The following is a 17,479-nucleotide window of genomic DNA, read 5'->3' on the forward strand; positions in this document are numbered from 1 at the left end:
TTCCGGCGACAGTTCCCAGTCCAGAGCTTCCGGCGACAGTTCCCAGTCCAGAGCTTCCGGCGACAGTTCCCAGTCCGGAACCTCCAACGACGGTCCGCAGTCCGGAACCTCCAACGACTGTCCGCGGTCCGGAACCTCCTGAGACGGTCCGCGGTCCGGAACCTTCTGAGGCGGTCCGCTGTCCGGAACCTCCTGAGACGGTCCGCGGTCCGGAACCTGAGCCTCATTTTGACTTGTTTTAAGGACATTACATCAAAGTTGGATCAGCCTGTAGTGTGGTTTTCCACTTTAATTTTGAGTGTGACTCCAAATCCAGACCTCCATGGGTTGATAAATTTGATTTCCATTGATAATTTTTGTGTGATTTTGTTGTCAGCACATTCAACTATGTAAAGAAAAAAGTATTTAATAAGAATATTTCATTCATTCAGATCTAGGATGTGTTATTTTAGTGTTCCCTTTATTTTTTCGAGCAGTGTATTTAGACTTGCCATAACAAAGGGGTTGAAAACTTATTGACTCAAGACATTTCAGCTTTTAATTTTGTATTAATTTGTAAACATTTCGAAAAACATAATTCCACATTGCCACGTTGACATTATGGGGTATTGTATGTAGGCCAGTGACACAAAATCTCAATATAAAAAAATCTTATTTTATGACCCACAACACAAATCTCTTTTCACCAGGCGTGCAGAGTTCAATTAGTTATAGTTTTATCTAAAGCTAGAATTTGTTTTAACTATTTATTAACAAAATTCCTAACACATACCCTGTTCAAAGGCACTTAAATATTTTGTCTTGCCCATTCACCCTATGAATGACACACATACACAATCCATGTCTCAATTATCTCAAGATTTAAAAATAATTATTTAACCTGACTCCTCCCCTTCATCTACACTGATTGAAGTGGATTTATTAAGGTGAATTCAATAAGGAATCATAGCTTTCACCTGGATTCACCTGGTCAGTCTATGTCATGGAAAGAGCAGTTGTTCCAAATGTTTTGTGTATATCGCTTGTGAGTATGGGTGTATGTGTATGTCAAGTTTTCACAACCGTGAGTTCGGATGTAAATAGAACTTGCCCCTCACCACTGATAGACGAGCTAAATCACTTCTATGCTCGCTTCATGGCAAGCAACACTTTGGCATGCATGAGAGCATCAGCTTTTCCGGACGACTGTGTGATCACGCTCTCTGTAGCCGACATGAGTAAGACCTTTAAAGGGTCAACATTCACAAGGCCGCGGGGCCAGTCGGATTACCAGGACTTGTGCTCCGGGCATGTGCTGATACTGGCAGGTGTCTTCACTGACATTTTCAACATGTCCCTGATTGAGTCTGTAATACCAACATGTTTCAAGCAGACCATCATTGTCCCTGTACCCAAGAACACAAAGGAAACCTGCCTAAATGACTACAGACCCGTAGCACTCACGTCCGTAGCCATGAAGTGCTTTGAAAGGCTGGTAATGGCTCACATCAACACCATTATCCCAGAAACCCTAGACCCACTCAATTTGCATACCACCCAAACAGATCCACAGATGATGCAATCTCTATTGCACTCCACACTGCCCTTTCCCACCTGGACAAAAGGAAAACCTATGTGAGAATGCTATTCATTGACTACAGTTCAGCGATCAACACCATAGTATCCTCAAAGCTCATCACTAAGCTAAGGATCCTGGGACTAAACACCTCCCTCTGCAACTGGATCCTGGATTTCCTGACGGGCCGCCCCCAGGTGGTGAGGGTAGGTAACAACACATCTGCCACGCTGATCCTCAACACTGGAGCCCCTCAGGGGTGAGTGCTCAGTCCCCTCCTGTACTCCGTGTTCACCCACAACTGCGTGGCCAGGTACCACTCCAACACATCATTAAGTTTGCAGATGACACAACAGTGGTAGGCCTGATCACTGACAATGACAAGACAGCCTATAGGGAGGAGGTCAGCGACCTGGCCGGGTGGTGCCAGAATAACAACCTATCCCTCAACGTAACCAAGACTAAGGAGATGATTGAGGACTACAGGAAAAGGAGGACCGAGCACGCCCCCATTCTCATCGACAAGGCTGTAGTGGAGCAGGTTGAGAGCTTTAAGTTCCTTGGTGTCCACATCACCAAGAAACTAGAACGGTCCAAACACACCAAGACAGTCGTAAAGAGGGCACAACAAAGCCTATTCCCCCTCAGGAAACTAAAAAGATTTGTCATGGGTCCTCAGATCCTCAAAAGGTTCTACAGCTGCAACATCGAGAGCATCCTGACTGGTTGCATCACTGCCTGGTATGGCAACTGCTTGGCCTCCGACCGCAAGGCACTTCAGAGGGTAGTGCGTACGGCCCAGTACATCACTGGGGCTAAGCTGCCTGCCATCCAGGACCTCTACACCAGGCGGTGTCAGAGGAAGGCCCTAAAAATATTCAAAGACCCCACCCACCCCAGTCATAAACTGTTCTCTCTACTACCGCATGGCAAGCAGTTACCTGGAGCGCCAAGTCTAGTACCAAAATGCTTCTCAACAGCTTTTACCCCCAAGCCATAAGACTCCTGGCTACCCGGACTATTTGCATTGTGGGTGGGGCCTATTCCTGAGGGGGAATATGCTTTGTCGTGCCCTCTTTACGACAGTCTTGCATTGTGTCCCGCCACCTGCCACCCACCACCCGCCAACCCCTCTTTTACGCTACTGCTACTCTGTTTATTATATATGCAAAGTAACTTTAACCATACCTACATGTACATGCTACCTCAATTAGCCCGACTAACCGGTGCCTGTATATAGCCTCGCTACTGTTATAGCCTTGCTACTGTATATAGCCTCGCTACTGTTATTATTCACTGTTTTTTTACTGTTGTTTTTTATTTCCTTACTTAACTATTGTTCTCCTAATACCTATTTTTTACTTAAAAATTGCACTGTTGGTTAGGGCATGTGAGTAAGCATTTCACTGTAAGGTCTACACCTGTTGTATTCAGCGCACGTGACAAATAAACTTTGATTTGATACAGGGTCAGATATTTTGTTCATCCTCCTAATAGTGAAGGCTAGAATTGAGTAGGTAATCTGATCCTAGATCTGTTGTTAGGAGGTAGTGTGAGTTCAGAGCAGTGCTAAGAGCACAGGTGCAGTACAGGTTATGGTGACCTGTGTTAAGTGACCCTGATGGAAAGCCATGGCCTACTGCAATCCTCTTAGAGCTCGGCATAGATCCCGCTGTATCCCCTGGGAGGACAAACACCTCTAGCCTCTACACACTCATCACTTTATCCTCTCCTCCGTCCCGGAAATATAGTTAGAGGGGGAAGGGGTTAATGTGAAATTGCAGTGGTGTGAGTCAGTGTAGTTTGTAAGTTTATAAAGACAGTAAAATGTGGCAGTGATAATGGGGAAGGTAAGAGGATGGGGCAGTGTATTGAGGACATGCTAGAGAAAACCAATGGCAATAGTGGAGGAGGCTGGTGATAGGAGCTATAGGAGGACGGGCTCATTGTAATGGCTGGAATGGAATCAATGGAATGATACCAAACACATCCAACACATGGAAACAACGTGTTTGCCTGGCACAGGAGTGTCGGCCGGTGTGTGTGTGTGCATTGCAGACTGTATGGGGAGTTGTGTGTGTTACTGTGTGAATGTTGCATATTGTTCTCTCTGTGTTTGTATATATATATATATATATATATATCTACACTGAGTGTACAAAACATTAGGAACACCTTCCTAATATTGAGTTGCATCCCCTTTTGCACTCAGAACACCCTCAATTCGTTGGGGCATTAACTCTACAAGGTGTTGCAAGCGTTCCACAGGGATGCTGGCCGATGTTGACTCCAATGCTTCCCACAGTTGTGTCAAGTTGGCTGGATGTCCTTTGGGTGGTGGACCACTCTTGAAACACATGGGAAAGTCTTGAGCGGGAAAACCCAGCAACGTTGCAGATCTTAACACTAACCGGTGCGCCTGGCAGCTACTACCATACCCCGTTCAAGTCACTTACATTTTTGTCTTGCCCATTCCCCCTCTGAATGGCACACATACACAATCCATGTCTCAATTGTTTCAAGGCTTAAATATCCTACACTGATTGAAGTGGATTTAACAAGTGACATCAATAAGGGATCACAGCTTTCAGCTAGATTCACCTGGTCAGTCTATGTCATGGAAAGAGCAGGTGTTCCTAATGTTCAGTGTACTATATTCATACCAGTATGCATGTATGTACATGCTGTATATGTGAGTGTCAATGACCCAATGGAAGATTACAGAAGACTCCTCTTTTCCACAGTGACATGAATTCCTGGGTTAACTAGCTGTGTGACGTGGACATAAGCTCTTTTACAGCTAAAGCCAATTTACCCCCCCCCCCAGATTACAATAGAGCTGTCTGGCCAAGCCCCAGAGACACAGGCCTCTCTTCCTCTCCGTTACTCCCAGGAATCTGCTTGACCCAGGGGACAGAGGGAAAGGGGGGTGGGGTGGGCTGGTAGAGGAGAGGTGGAGGAATCCTACTCATCAGAGCAAGATATGCACAGACATTTGCAAACTTTGAGAATGAGAATTCTAAAGGCTTCTGTAGGGAGTGGAGGATGGAGAGAGAGTCTCTGAAATGGCGGCAGAGAAAGAAGGTTTTTTAGCAGGTTTAGGGATAGGAAAGAGGATATTCAAGGTTTAAGGTTTAGTTTTGATATCATAGTTTGGTATTGGTTAGCTCAGGTATTCATTTTTTTTAAAGTCCTAAATAAAAGACAAAACATGCAAACGAATATAGACATTGATGAGGAAACATAGACACTAACATACACTAACATACACACAGAACAACGAGGGTGTTGGCATCCTCTTTATTTCCATTGTAGCCAGTAGCTGTATGTGTTTTATTTAAATAAAATAATGAATATACTGTTTGTTTTTTTAAAAGCCCTTTGGGATGAGGTATCATTTTCCCCCTCAGTCCTATTGGTTATCTTGAGTTAGACATGTTTCCCAGTTGCACCATAGCTACATTGCACAGCAAAAAAAGAGAGGAAAATTATGCAGAAAACCCATAAGATCCACAACAGCAAAAAAAGATAACCATATAAATGCACAAGACCAATTTGACAACAGACAATAGATAAACAGTCTAGTAGTAAAGGTATTGGTCAGCCAACTTGCATGTGCAGTATGGTAGCCACCCAATCTTCATAATGATACACTAACAACTTGCACAGATGATTACCCACCCAAACTCCTATAGTTATAATACCATGCGCTAAACATGCACTTGTCATTGTTCCTGCACTCTCTTGTACATATATACACATGCCAGGTACAATGCATTCAGAAAGTATTCAGACCCCTTGACTTTTTCCACATTTTGTTATGTTACAGCCTTATTCTAAAAGGAATGAAATAGTTTCCCCCCTCATCAATCTACACACAATACCCCATAATGACAAAGCAAAAACAGGTTTTTATATTTCTTTTGCAAATGTATTAAAAATAAAAAACTGAAATATCACAATTACATAAGTATTCAGACCCTTTACTCAGTACTTTGTTGAAGGACCTTTGGCAGCGATTACAGCCTCGAGTCTTCTTGGGTATGACGCTACAAGCTTGGCACATCTGTATTTGGGGAGTTTCTCCCATTCTTCACTGAAGATCCTCTCAAGCTCTGTCAGGTTGAATGGGGAGCGTCGCTGCACAGCTATTTTCAGGTCTCTACAGAGATGTTCGATTGGGTTCAAGTCCGGGCTCTGGCTGGGCCACTCAAGGACATTCAGAGACTTGTCCTGAAGCCACTTCTGCATTGTCTTGGCTGTGTGCTTAGGGTCGTTGTCCTGTTTGGAAGGTGAACCTTCGCCCCAGCCTGAGATCCTGAGCACTCTGGAGCAGGTTTTCATCAAGGATCTCTCTGTACTTTCCTCTTTCCCTCGATCCTGACTAGTCTCCAAGTCCCTGCCGCTGAAAAATATCCCCACAGCATGATGCTGCCACCACCATGCTTCACCGTAGGGATGGTGCCAGGTTTCCTCCAGACGTGATGCTTGGCATTCAGGCCAAAGAGTTCAATCTCAGTTTCATCAGACCAGGGAATCTTGTTTGTCATGGTCTGAGAGTCCTTTAGGTGCCTTTTGGCAAACTCCAAGCGGGCTGTCATGTGCCTTTTACTGAGGAGAAGCTTCCGTCTGGCCACTCTACCATAAAGGCCTGATAGGTGGAGTGCTTGAGAGATGGTTGTCATTCTGAAAGGTTCTCCCATCTCCACAGAGAATCTCTGGAGCTCTGTCAGTGACCATAGGGTTCTTGGTCACCTCCCTGACCAAGGCCCTTCTCCCCCGATTGCTCAGTTTGGCCGGGCGGCCAGCTCTAGGAAGAGTCTTAGTGGTTCCAAACTTCTTCCATTTAAGAATGATGGAGGCCACTTTGTTCTTGGGGACCTTCAATGCTGCAGAAATTTGTTGGTACCCTTCTCCAGATCTGTGCCTCGAAACAATCCTGTCTCGGAGCTCTATGGACAATTCCTTCGACCTCATGGCTTGGTTTTTGCTCTGACATGCACTGTCAACTGTGGGACCTTATCTTGACAGGTGTGTGTCTTTCCAAATCATGTCCAATCAATTTAATTTACCACAGGTGGACTCCAATCAAGTTGTAGAAACATCTCAAGGATGATCAATGGAAGCAGGATGCAACTGAGCTCAATTTCGAGTCTCATAGCAAAGGGCCTGAATACTTATGTAAATAAGGTATTTCTGTTTTCTACATTTGCATAATGTTAAAAAAAATCTGTTTTTACTTTGTCATTATGGAGTATTGTGTGTAGATTGATGAGGGAAAATTTATTTTATACATTTTAGTATAAGGCTGTAAACGTAACTAAATGTGGAAAAAGTCAAGGGGTCTGAATTCTTGTGTTTGTGTATGTGTTTATTATGTACTTTAGGGCAGGTCTGTATGGCAGAGGGGGCTTGCAGCTAGTCTGTGTGTTCCACGTAGACAAGTAGTACTGCCACAAATAGAATTGAGAACAGCTCCTGTACTGTAAAACAACTGTTTAATCCTCAATAATGCTCCACCAGTAGTTCCCTTACTCATCACGCAATGAAATATAAATCCTCTTTGGTATACATTTCTGGAAGATTCTTCAATTGAAATAATTTAATACGTAAAATACCATTTACAATGCTACAAAAATAAATAAGCATTTGCATCACTACATCAGCATTGAGTTAAACAAAGAAAAGTACAAAATGGTCGCGGTGGAGTTTTGGTTGGAAGCGGCTGCTGAGCAGTTTGGGAGTCCCTGTGGTTGTGTTGTGGTCTTTTTAAGGTCTTGTCTTCGACCAGGACCCCAAAGTAAGGAGACAGAGCACAGACTCTACATGAAGAGCAGCGATCTTCTTTTGTTGTAAACAGACAACCAACACCCTCCTCCTACCCCATCCCTCCATACCCAAACCTTACCAAATCCCAGAATACAAACCTCACCAAATCACCCCCCCCCCCCCCCCACACACACACACACACACACACACACACACACACACACACACACACACACACACACACACACACACACACACACACAAATTGGTCACAAATCACATCCTCGAAACATCCTGCAGGGGTGTGGTGGAATCCCATTTGACTTTTGAACTTTCACCCCTGAACCCCTCTATCTCCTCTGCCTTTTCACCCCACGGTCCTCGTGTTGTTCTGACAGAGGCTTCCTCCATCCTCTCCACCTTCTCCTTACTCCTTTTTCGCTCTTCCCTTTTTCTGCTGCTTCTGCCCATTTTCCTCTACCTCCTGTAGCTTGTTGTAGCCGTTGGTTGCCATGGAGACGCCATTAGTGACGGGCTTGGCCGCCTTGTGGGCAGAACGTGGGGTGCGTCGGTAGGTCTGGTAGTAAAAGTTGCCGAATAGGATGATGAAGGTGACGGCGTAGCCAATCAGGGCCCACTGCATCCAGGCAGGGAATGGGCAGCCAGTGTAGAGGGAGTGGCCGGCATGGCCAATAGTCACGTGGAACTGGATCTGTGACGTACACAAAACACACAACAGACCTGACATGCTCAAACCAAATGTAATAATCCCAATATAATCCATGATGAATGAGTCAGACCACACACTCCAAACAATGAAATATATTTTGACATGCAAAGATGTGTTTCGGTATCAATCACACACTACCTGAACAGCTGTGCTATGGCCACAGCAAGAGGGAGACTTACCATCTGAATAATGGTCAGGTATTTCTTCCACCAGAGGAATTTCTGGATCTTGGGTCCGAAAGCGGCCAGGCCATAGTATCCATACATAAGGACATGGATGGATGAGTTTATGCCTGCTCCGAAGAACGCTGTGAGGGGGTTAAAGGATAAAGGTATTTCCAAGGGGATACAAGTCAGGCTGCTTATGAGTGGCTAGCATGCTATTTCAGAACAGTATGATAGTGAAGGGTCGAGATTAACCTGGTGTATCCAGGTGGGAACATTTAATCACCCACCCTACACAAATGCACGAACACACACACACAATACCCCAATGTATCCCCCAGGTACTCACATTGTCCTCCAGGGACCCACTTGATTCCGATCCACCAGAGGATAAACATGGTGCAGTGATGGTAGACATGGAGGAAGCTGACCTGGTTGATCTTCTTCCTCAGGATGAAGAACACTGTGTCCAGATACTCCACTCCCTTAGAGATGTAGTACCACCACAGAGCCGACGCTATCTGCCAACGGGAAGAAGGAGGGAGTGAGCTTTAACACAAGATTACATCATTGGTCCTCAAAACCATCTGGTTTCAGAGACCCAAGTCTCAAAGACAATAAAGATTCCCAATTTCCTGAAACACTTTAAAGAGGATTCTGTAGGTTACTGTGGATTCCACTGGGTTGGGATTATGGAGATCAAAAGGTAGCCACCTTGCTTTTCACACACACTCTCATCATCATGCATCATCCACACACATATGTATCAAGGACACACACTCACACCCACATGCACACATCCATATGCACACACATGTGCATGTAACCTACATGTGTAGTTTTCAGTGTAAGGTAACAATGACATTGTACTAAAGAGACTGTACTGAGATAGTGTAGTGTAGAAAGGTGGGACCAGGAGTATTGTAAAAATTGTTATTTGCACACGTTATCTCAATATCTATTCAATTTGAATGCTCAGACGGTGATTGGATCATCTGCCTCATTCTAAAGTCAGAGTCAACAATGTTAGCGTCAACTCCATCCATAGGGGATTGCTGATGACAATGAAAGGGGTCATTGATGAATGACATGGCAGGTTAGCCTGCGGTCTGGTAGAGAAAGTAGCTTGATAAGGGGTTGGTAGAGTAAAATCTGATACCTGAGATTAACTGAGCGATGTATCAGGCTTGTTGCTGGCTTGTTCCCTATAGGGAAAGTAGAGCTCAACCTCTTGTATGTCAGACTATCTATGGGACAAAGTAGCCTGTCATTATCCATTACCAACCTCCCGCCAACATACTCTCTCTCTGTCGTATCGCTTTGTAATTGACACACACACACACACACACACACACACACACACACACACACACACACACACACACACACACACACACACACACACACACACACACACACACACACACACACACACACACACACACACACACACACACACACACACACACAGTGCCCTGAGTTTCACTCTTATCCCTCAGTAATGCCATCATGCCATGGGCGGGGACAGAAGTGGTGAGACCGAATAACTCCTCCCCTTTATGCTAAAGATCACACCCCCTCTGTCCTGGAATCACCATAGATCTATCTCTGACATTCTCCTACTCTCCCTCTCTCTTTCTCTTGCACACACACACACACACACACACATAGAGTAATAGTCTACAATAAGATTACAGTACGGCTGCTTAGACTTACAGAGAACCACATGCTGCTAAAGCTGGACCTCATTCTACACCTCAAATACAGAGACCCAGCCTGTATCAATAAAAAATTGGTAGAAGGCTAACATGTCTGGTCTTTTCTGGCTTATATGAACAGAATGACCAGACAAGCTCTAGCTCTTGGTCTTTCCACCAAATCGATTGCAAGAGTGTACAGGTGTACTATCTTAATTTGACCAGTTTCTTACACCAGGAAAATAATGCTGCTGCAACAGGAAATGTGAATTATTATGTGGATGATAATTAATGGACATTTTAGTAGGTGTTGATACATTTTTCATTTGGGAAATCAAGTCTGAAATGTTTAAGTGGAAATTACAAACTTTAGAAGCCTTTTAAAATCGTGAATACAATGTTTTTTTTAATTTCCTGCTGCACAGGAAAGTTCTCTTGTCATAACTCTCCTGTGACGATCTGAAGGATCAGGTAACAGTTGGTCCGCTCTACAGAGTGCTCTCTCTCGTAGAGGGGGAGAGCTGGAAGTTGGCTGTTTTATGGTCGGTCATAAAATATGCTGCCTCTATGCTCTGTAGTGTTCGAGATTGGAATGTAAACTGTGGAACACAGAGAGACCCATGGACATCAAAAGTTTGAATAATTAAACAATATTTATATTTTTGAGAATGTGGGAATGGTCCGTGGGTATTTAAAGAACAATCTTGTCAAAGTTGTTTTATTCTGTGACATCACGGAAAGGTAATAGGACAAGATAACGATATCTCTGCTTGTCCACACTTCCCAGTTATGAGGTTTGTATCTAATTGTTGTATAGAATGAATGACTGAGTATAATGGTACTTTTGTGAGGACAACAATGTCATGTTAGCATTCTAAATGAGAATTATTTTCCATTGTAACTTATTCTCAATCGGTGGTCCTGCCCAAAGTGAACACAGACATTGACACAGAATGATGAACAGAATGAATGATGAAAGAATGATGAAACACCCCCTTTTCTACCCCAAGTATATAAACCCCTGTGACGAAATTCACACTATTCCAGGAGAACGTGAGGACTTGGTCCCCACGTTGAAATGGCTACAATTCTACTACCAAAGGACAAGACCATACAGCGTGGAGCATTGGCTACACGACTGGAAATAGTTCAACTCTGAGACTATCGATCACTACAGAATAAGAGCAAATCCTAGACATAGAATTACCAGTCTGCAGCTGGAAATTACGTAAGTCTAGTGCAGGAATAGCGATTCCAACAAAGAAAACAACAACGACATACGGGCGTAAATATATACATTGCAATTATTTTGGAATGAGCGGCTGTTCATGTGCTTAGGATTAGCATTTCCATGAATATAATTATCAACTGTGTGTGGTGAATCCATTTTGACTTACCCGCTTTTTATCTGTCCCCACCTCTTTCCATTGTCTACCAAGCCGTCATACCGGTTTAGCTCACAAGGGACTTATCAATGCATTGTGTTAGTAACCAATAACTATATTGTTTGTTTATGTATTTCTGTGATTTGTTTAGTAAATAAATAATTAAGCCAATTTGTATATCGCAGATTCAGTTTCGAGACTAGGGTTCCTGCAGATATCCAAGGGTTTGCGACATTCAGTAATGAGAACTGATGAGGTAATAATGATACATTAATAGAAGACTAATCGATAAGATATGAAAATATCTTAAGAGTCAATTTGGGAAATAGAGACTCTATAAACATTTTCCGGTGGTCCCCCGACTTCCTAGTTAATTAAAGTTTACATGATTAGTTTAATCACGCAATAATAATTACACATAGAATTGATTTGATAAAATAAGTCTTCACATTTAATGATAGTCACAGACACGACACTCTGCAACATCAGAGTGATCAAATTAAGATAGTACATCTGTAGTGTGTCATGTTTGCTCACCCGGACTTCATTGACGTCGTTGGAATAGCTGACAGGCTGACATAGGTAGCTGTATCCCGCTGCTCTCGCACCCAGGAGGAGCTGAGGACCACAGGGATACAATGTTAGAGACACAACGTTAAGTACACAACGTTAGGGGTAGTCCCTTTCCTCTAGACCACAGATAAACAACACCAGTCCTCAAGGGCCACAGAGACCAATTTACACCTGGGTGAATGGAGTTGTGAAGGAAATTGCCAGGGAGAAATGAAAACCACCAGGACTGCAGCCATCGAGGATTGGAGTTGTGCCCTAGACCCTGTATCCTCTGTGCCTACAGTTCTAAAAAGACTATATAGATGTAACTGTAGAGGATGGTTGACAGGTGCAGTGCTGGGTATGGTATGGGAGTATGGTATTGAGTTCAGGCAGGGTTGGTATATGGCATGCTACATCAGCCATTTGGTGATGGCTCCACCTTGCCCACCAATAGATTAACTGGAGCAGGTGTCATATTGCTATCAACTTTAAAGCCCTTTCCAATCTGTAGACACTGACACTGGGACTGGGAATCATAAAGACCATGGCCTGAAACGAAATGGAACATTTCATTAATTACTTTTGTTGAAAAAGGAATGGAGCTGGTTACCTCTTTGGCGATGTAAAAGTTGAGTATCACCATACTGAAGTTGTACACTATGAGGGTCTTCCTTAGCTGGAAAGGCTCACGATTCTGCATGTACTTAGGCCCCGCCCACAGGAAGAGCAGGTACAGGCAGCTGATGGCCAGGGTGGGGGCGGGCGATGACATCATAGGCCATTTCTCCACCCGCTTGTCTGGAAGAGGGAGAGGAAAGGGGTAATGTCAGAAGTGGTCATTATAACAGACACTCACATGTAAGACCACATAATGTATGAATGTAAGACTACATCATGTTGCACCAATGGTGTCTTGAGGGTATACTCAACTCTAGTTACGTATTGCTCTAATAGTGTATTGTATTGGTCCCGTGTGGCTCAGTTGGTAGAGCATGGCGCTTGCAACGCCAGGGTTGTGGGTTCATTCCCCACGGGGGGACCAGGATGAATATGTATGAACTTTCCAATTTGTAAGTCGCTCTGGATAAGAGCGTCTGCTAAATGACTCAAATGTAAATGTAAATGTATTGCACACACACACACACACACACACACACACAGTGATTGACCCCCACACACAGCATAGGCAGACATATGGACAACCATAGGAGTTACAGTGCTTATGTGTTGTTGGAGGGTGCTGTGTGGGTTAGTCAAATGAAAAGAAGGAGACTTTTTCTAGGTTAGTCAAACAAACATGAAAAAGAACATTCTAACAGTCACATGACACAGTCAACAGTAGTATGTAAAGTACCAGTCAAAAGTTTGGACACACCTACTCCTTCAAGGATTTTTCTTTATTTTTACTATTTTCTACATTGTAGAATAATAGTGAAGACATCAAAATGATGAAATAACACATGGAATCATGTAGTACCCAAAAAAGTGTTAAACAAATCAAAATATATTTTATATTTGAGATTCTTCAAAATAGCCACCCTTTGCCTTGATGACAGCTTTGCACACTCTTGACATTCTCTCAGCCAGCTTCACCTGGAATTATCAGCTTCACCTGGAAAGCACCCCCACACCATTACACCTCCTCCTCCATACTTCACGGTGTGAACTACATATGCGGAGATCATCTGTTCACCTACTCTGCGTCCCACTAAGACACGGCAGTTGGAACCAAATATCTCAAATTTGGACTCATCAGACCAAAGGACAGATTTCCACCGGTCTAATGTCCATTGCTCATATTTCTTGGCCCAAGCAAGTCTCTTCTTCTTATTGGTGTCCTTTAGTAGTGGTTTCTTTGCAGCAATTCGACCATGAAGGCCTGATTCATGCAGTCTCCTCTTAACAGTTGATGTTGAGATGTGTCTGTTACTTGAACTCCGTGAAGTATTTATTTGGGCTGCAATTTCTGTGGCTGGTAACTCGAATGAACTTATCCTCTGCAGCAGAGGTAACTCTGGGTCTTCCTTTCCTGTGTCGGTCCTCATGAGAGCCAGTTTCATCATAGCGCTTGATGGTTTTTGCGACTGCACTTGAAGAAACTTTCAAAATTCCAGAAATTTTCCGGAATGACTGACCTTCATGTCTTAAAGTAATGATGGACTGACGTTTCTCTTTGCTTATTTGAGCTGTTCTTGCAATAATATGGACTTGGTCTTTTACCAAACAGGGCTATCTTCTGTATACCATCCTTTCTTTGTCACAACACAACTGATTGGCTCAAATTGCATTAAGAAGGAAAGAAATTCCACAAATGAACTTTTAACAAGGCACACCTGTTAATTGAAATGCATTCCAGGTGACTACCTCATGAAGCTGGTTGAGAGAATGCCAAGAGTGTGCAAAGCTGTCATCAAGGCAAAGGGCGCCTACTTTGAAGAATCACAAATATTTTAATATATTTTGATTTGTTGAACAGTTTTTTGGTTACTACATTATTCCATATGTGTTATTTCATAGTTTTGATGTCTTTACTATTATTCTACAATGTAGAATATAGTAAAAATAAAGAAGAACCCTTGAATGAGTTGGGGTGTCAAAACATTTGACTGGTACTGTATGTGTGTGTGGTGTACCTGGGTTTGTGTGCATGTGTGTGGTTACATTAGCAGACTGTCCCTGCTATGTGAGAGAAGAGAGATCAACACTAACTCACCTGCTATAGTAAGGCTCCATCTGTAGAACTCTACAGTGTCATTCATAAAGTGGGTGAGAGCTTCCATGACTGCGTCTGGATTTGGTCCTGCTTATGCTGCAGTGAAAGATAGAGGAGAAACTTTATGACAGACTACTTGAGCTCACTTTTAAGCGAGTTCATCTGGAAAAGGAGCAGGTTTGTTAGCGTAAAGAAAGCTAGACAAGAAATGTAATTAGCCCCTTTAGATAATTGAAAACCTTAACATAACATTTGGTTCTAATGTAAAGGATGTCACGCTGCTTGTTTAGTGAGTACCACTTTCTCCTGATGCGGCTCAAACCGAGGCTCGAACCCAGGACCTCTGCCTTGCTAGCACACGTGACTGCCCTCCTGAAGTGTCTTACCAGTCGCCGCCACGCAAAACACTAGCTATCCACTAGTGCAAGTGGGCACACTGCACTCTAAGGAGTAGGTTTCACACATCCCCCATGTGCCGCACTAAGTTTTCATGCTGCCCATCAAGTTCAAAACCTGAGTTTGCCAAACTCTGCACATGCAACACCTATTGGTAAGAACATTCCCTGGTCTAAACTGTTTGTGCAGGGTTTATTTCCAGCCTCACACTAATTGCACAGATCTAAAAGAGGACTGAACAACTGATCAGTGTTTGTCCAACCATTAATAAGGCGAGGAGCCTCCCCAACCCTCTACACAGCTGTCACTGTTCGAGGCGCTAGCTAGCTGCTGGTAATGCTAACATGCATTAGAGACCTGTGAGAGACCTGGCCGGTCGCTGCCATAAACACAGTTTAAGTTCATTACAGGGGATAAGAGATGAGGGATCTATGTTCATAAGAGGGTCTCTCTCTCTCTCTTTCTGTCTCCACACATGGCTGTAGGTCTATGTGTGTGGTTATACCATCCCTAGGGTTACCCACACTGCAACAAGATTAGAAAAAAAACACTGATTAAAAAGTTGACAAATGTGTGCCACTAGCATTATTTGAGTTGCTGCATAACATATGAGCTATAGAGAACAACGTTAGATAATTGCAGCATAGGCCTATCCCTATCCACAACAGGTGTCTATTTATTCATCTATTATTCATCCAGTGGATCAGTTCAATAATGGATCGGGGTGTTTTTATACAATACAAGTGTAAGTAACAGTCGCCACAGATGAGAATGCAGAGGCCTGAAGATGTTCCTCTTGTTTTTAATACTTTGTTAGTACTTTTATTTTATTATGACATGAAGCACTTTGTTACTTGTATTGAAAATCAATATACAAAACAAGTTATTGTTATATTATTATTATTATAACATACACTAATGAACCATACACCAGAACCATCTCATGTGCATATAGATCATGTTAGGCCTAATGAATTTGTGAAAATGTATTGGAATGTTTGGGGGACCCTGAAAAAAGACATGCATTCACTGACAATTGGGGTTTAATTTTGTTTTCCAGCGAATAGGCCCGGTCGCCCATGGAAACGGGCATGATCGCACACAAAGACCCCCGGCGTGTCAGCAGGTTTCGGGCGGAGCACTCAAGAGGCTTAAATCCAATTGATCTACGAGCTTAGATGTAAGTGCAAATGCCGGACGACCCACATTCGCAGGGCGACAGGGGATTGTCAAAATGTGGTTGATTGAACAGGAGAAATTATGTGGTTAACAGTTTATACAAAAGCATTAGTAGGACACCCATTCGTAGGAAAATGTAATGAAAATAGTCTCTAAACACTTTATAGACACATTTTATAGGCGGTATCCAGTGCGTTCCTATGTGCCACCCATCTTATTCTAACAACGTGCTAGCCTACTACAAGTTTCTTTCCACCAAGTCTATTTACGGGCTACATTATTGCCATCTGTCATGCATGCTCACATAGAAGTTCACCGTTTTTTTTAGGAGGAGGGAGTAGGCCTAATGGAATAAAAGTAATGAACGAACGAAACAAAATGTAACGGTCCAATTCATCAAAGCAGCTCATGACTAATTAAACAAGACTAAGCCTACACTTTCCAAGGTTGTGCACTAATTTGTTCGCCAAATGGCCTATATAAAGACTGATAGCCTAAGCACACGGTTTTTATTTCGCTATTAACCATTTCATTATAATGGAGAAAAAATACATATCTACATACCTTCTCGAGATTTAGGCGCGTGTAATGACATCCGGTGCAATGTGATGCCCAACACCTTTAAATTACCGTATTCTGCCGTTATAGCCGTTGATCTCCAACGCTGCTGGACAATTCGACATCAACCCCGAATTAGGCAAAAACTACAAAAGGCAAGCGGAAATCATGCATGAGTTCCGTGCTGGGTGCTCAAGCTCATCTTCTCTGTTTTCGATCTTCAGGATACCCGACGAGACTGATGGCACTGCGCATGCGGGTATTGCACTTCAGGGACCGCTACACTGACTGGAAAGACTGATGGCCTCTTTGCTTGATAGAGATAATCAACATCCACCTTTTCCCCCTATTCAGCCCCTTCAAGTGATAGGCGAATGGGGAAGCCACTAGAAATGAATAGGCGGGGAATCTTAGCAAGAACTTGGCTGAATCCATATAGAATAACAAAGGCTAGTGGCCAAAAGGTAATTTAGCATGCGCAGCACCATTGAGGGCTTCCACCATTTCAATGTAGTCAACTGGGTGGGACTTCCAACCTTATTGGCTGATTCCTCCTGATGACCCTGTTGGAGTCATGTCCAACCGGGTCGTCAGGATGGATCAGACAATCGTGACGAAGAAAATTGACTGCTTCAAAATGGAGATTGCCTTAATGGCGCTGCCCGTGCGCTCAGACGCCATAATGGAAACTAATGGGACGCTTTCTCTGTCATTTTCTATAGCTGAATTGCAAATCACTCCCTTCCCCTTTCCCTTGGCCCAACATTTGCAAATTCAC

The 17,479-nt window shown here is 43.4% G+C and overlaps 1 protein-coding gene across 2 annotated transcripts; it reads right to left on the minus strand.

Annotated features, from left to right (window-relative positions):
• Positions 1–7,503: 7,503 nt before the first annotated feature.
• On the minus strand, positions 7,504–17,181 carry LOC139582833 (very long chain fatty acid elongase 4-like). Of its 2 annotated transcripts, XM_071413211.1 has the most exons (7): positions 16,708–17,181; positions 14,569–14,664; positions 12,466–12,653; positions 11,838–11,918; positions 8,568–8,739; positions 8,234–8,361; positions 7,505–8,036 (listed from the first exon to the last, which is right to left on the minus strand). In XM_071413211.1, exons 2-7 carry the CDS (start codon positions 14,633–14,635, stop codon positions 7,752–7,754), a joined length of 921 nt encoding a protein of 306 aa, XP_071269312.1. In that variant the 5' UTR covers positions 14,636–14,664; positions 16,708–17,181; the 3' UTR covers positions 7,505–7,751. The 2 variants fall into 2 exon arrangements, with proteins under 2 accessions (XP_071269313.1, XP_071269312.1); XM_071413212.1 differs by lacking the exon at positions 16,708–17,181 and having other exon boundaries at positions 7,504–8,036; positions 14,569–14,658.
• Between the last annotated feature and the right edge of the window lie 298 nt (positions 17,182–17,479).

The sequence above is a fragment of the Salvelinus alpinus genome, chromosome 8, assembly GCF_045679555.1.
Source record: "Salvelinus alpinus chromosome 8, SLU_Salpinus.1, whole genome shotgun sequence".
NCBI lineage: Eukaryota > Metazoa > Chordata > Actinopteri > Salmoniformes > Salmonidae > Salvelinus > Salvelinus alpinus.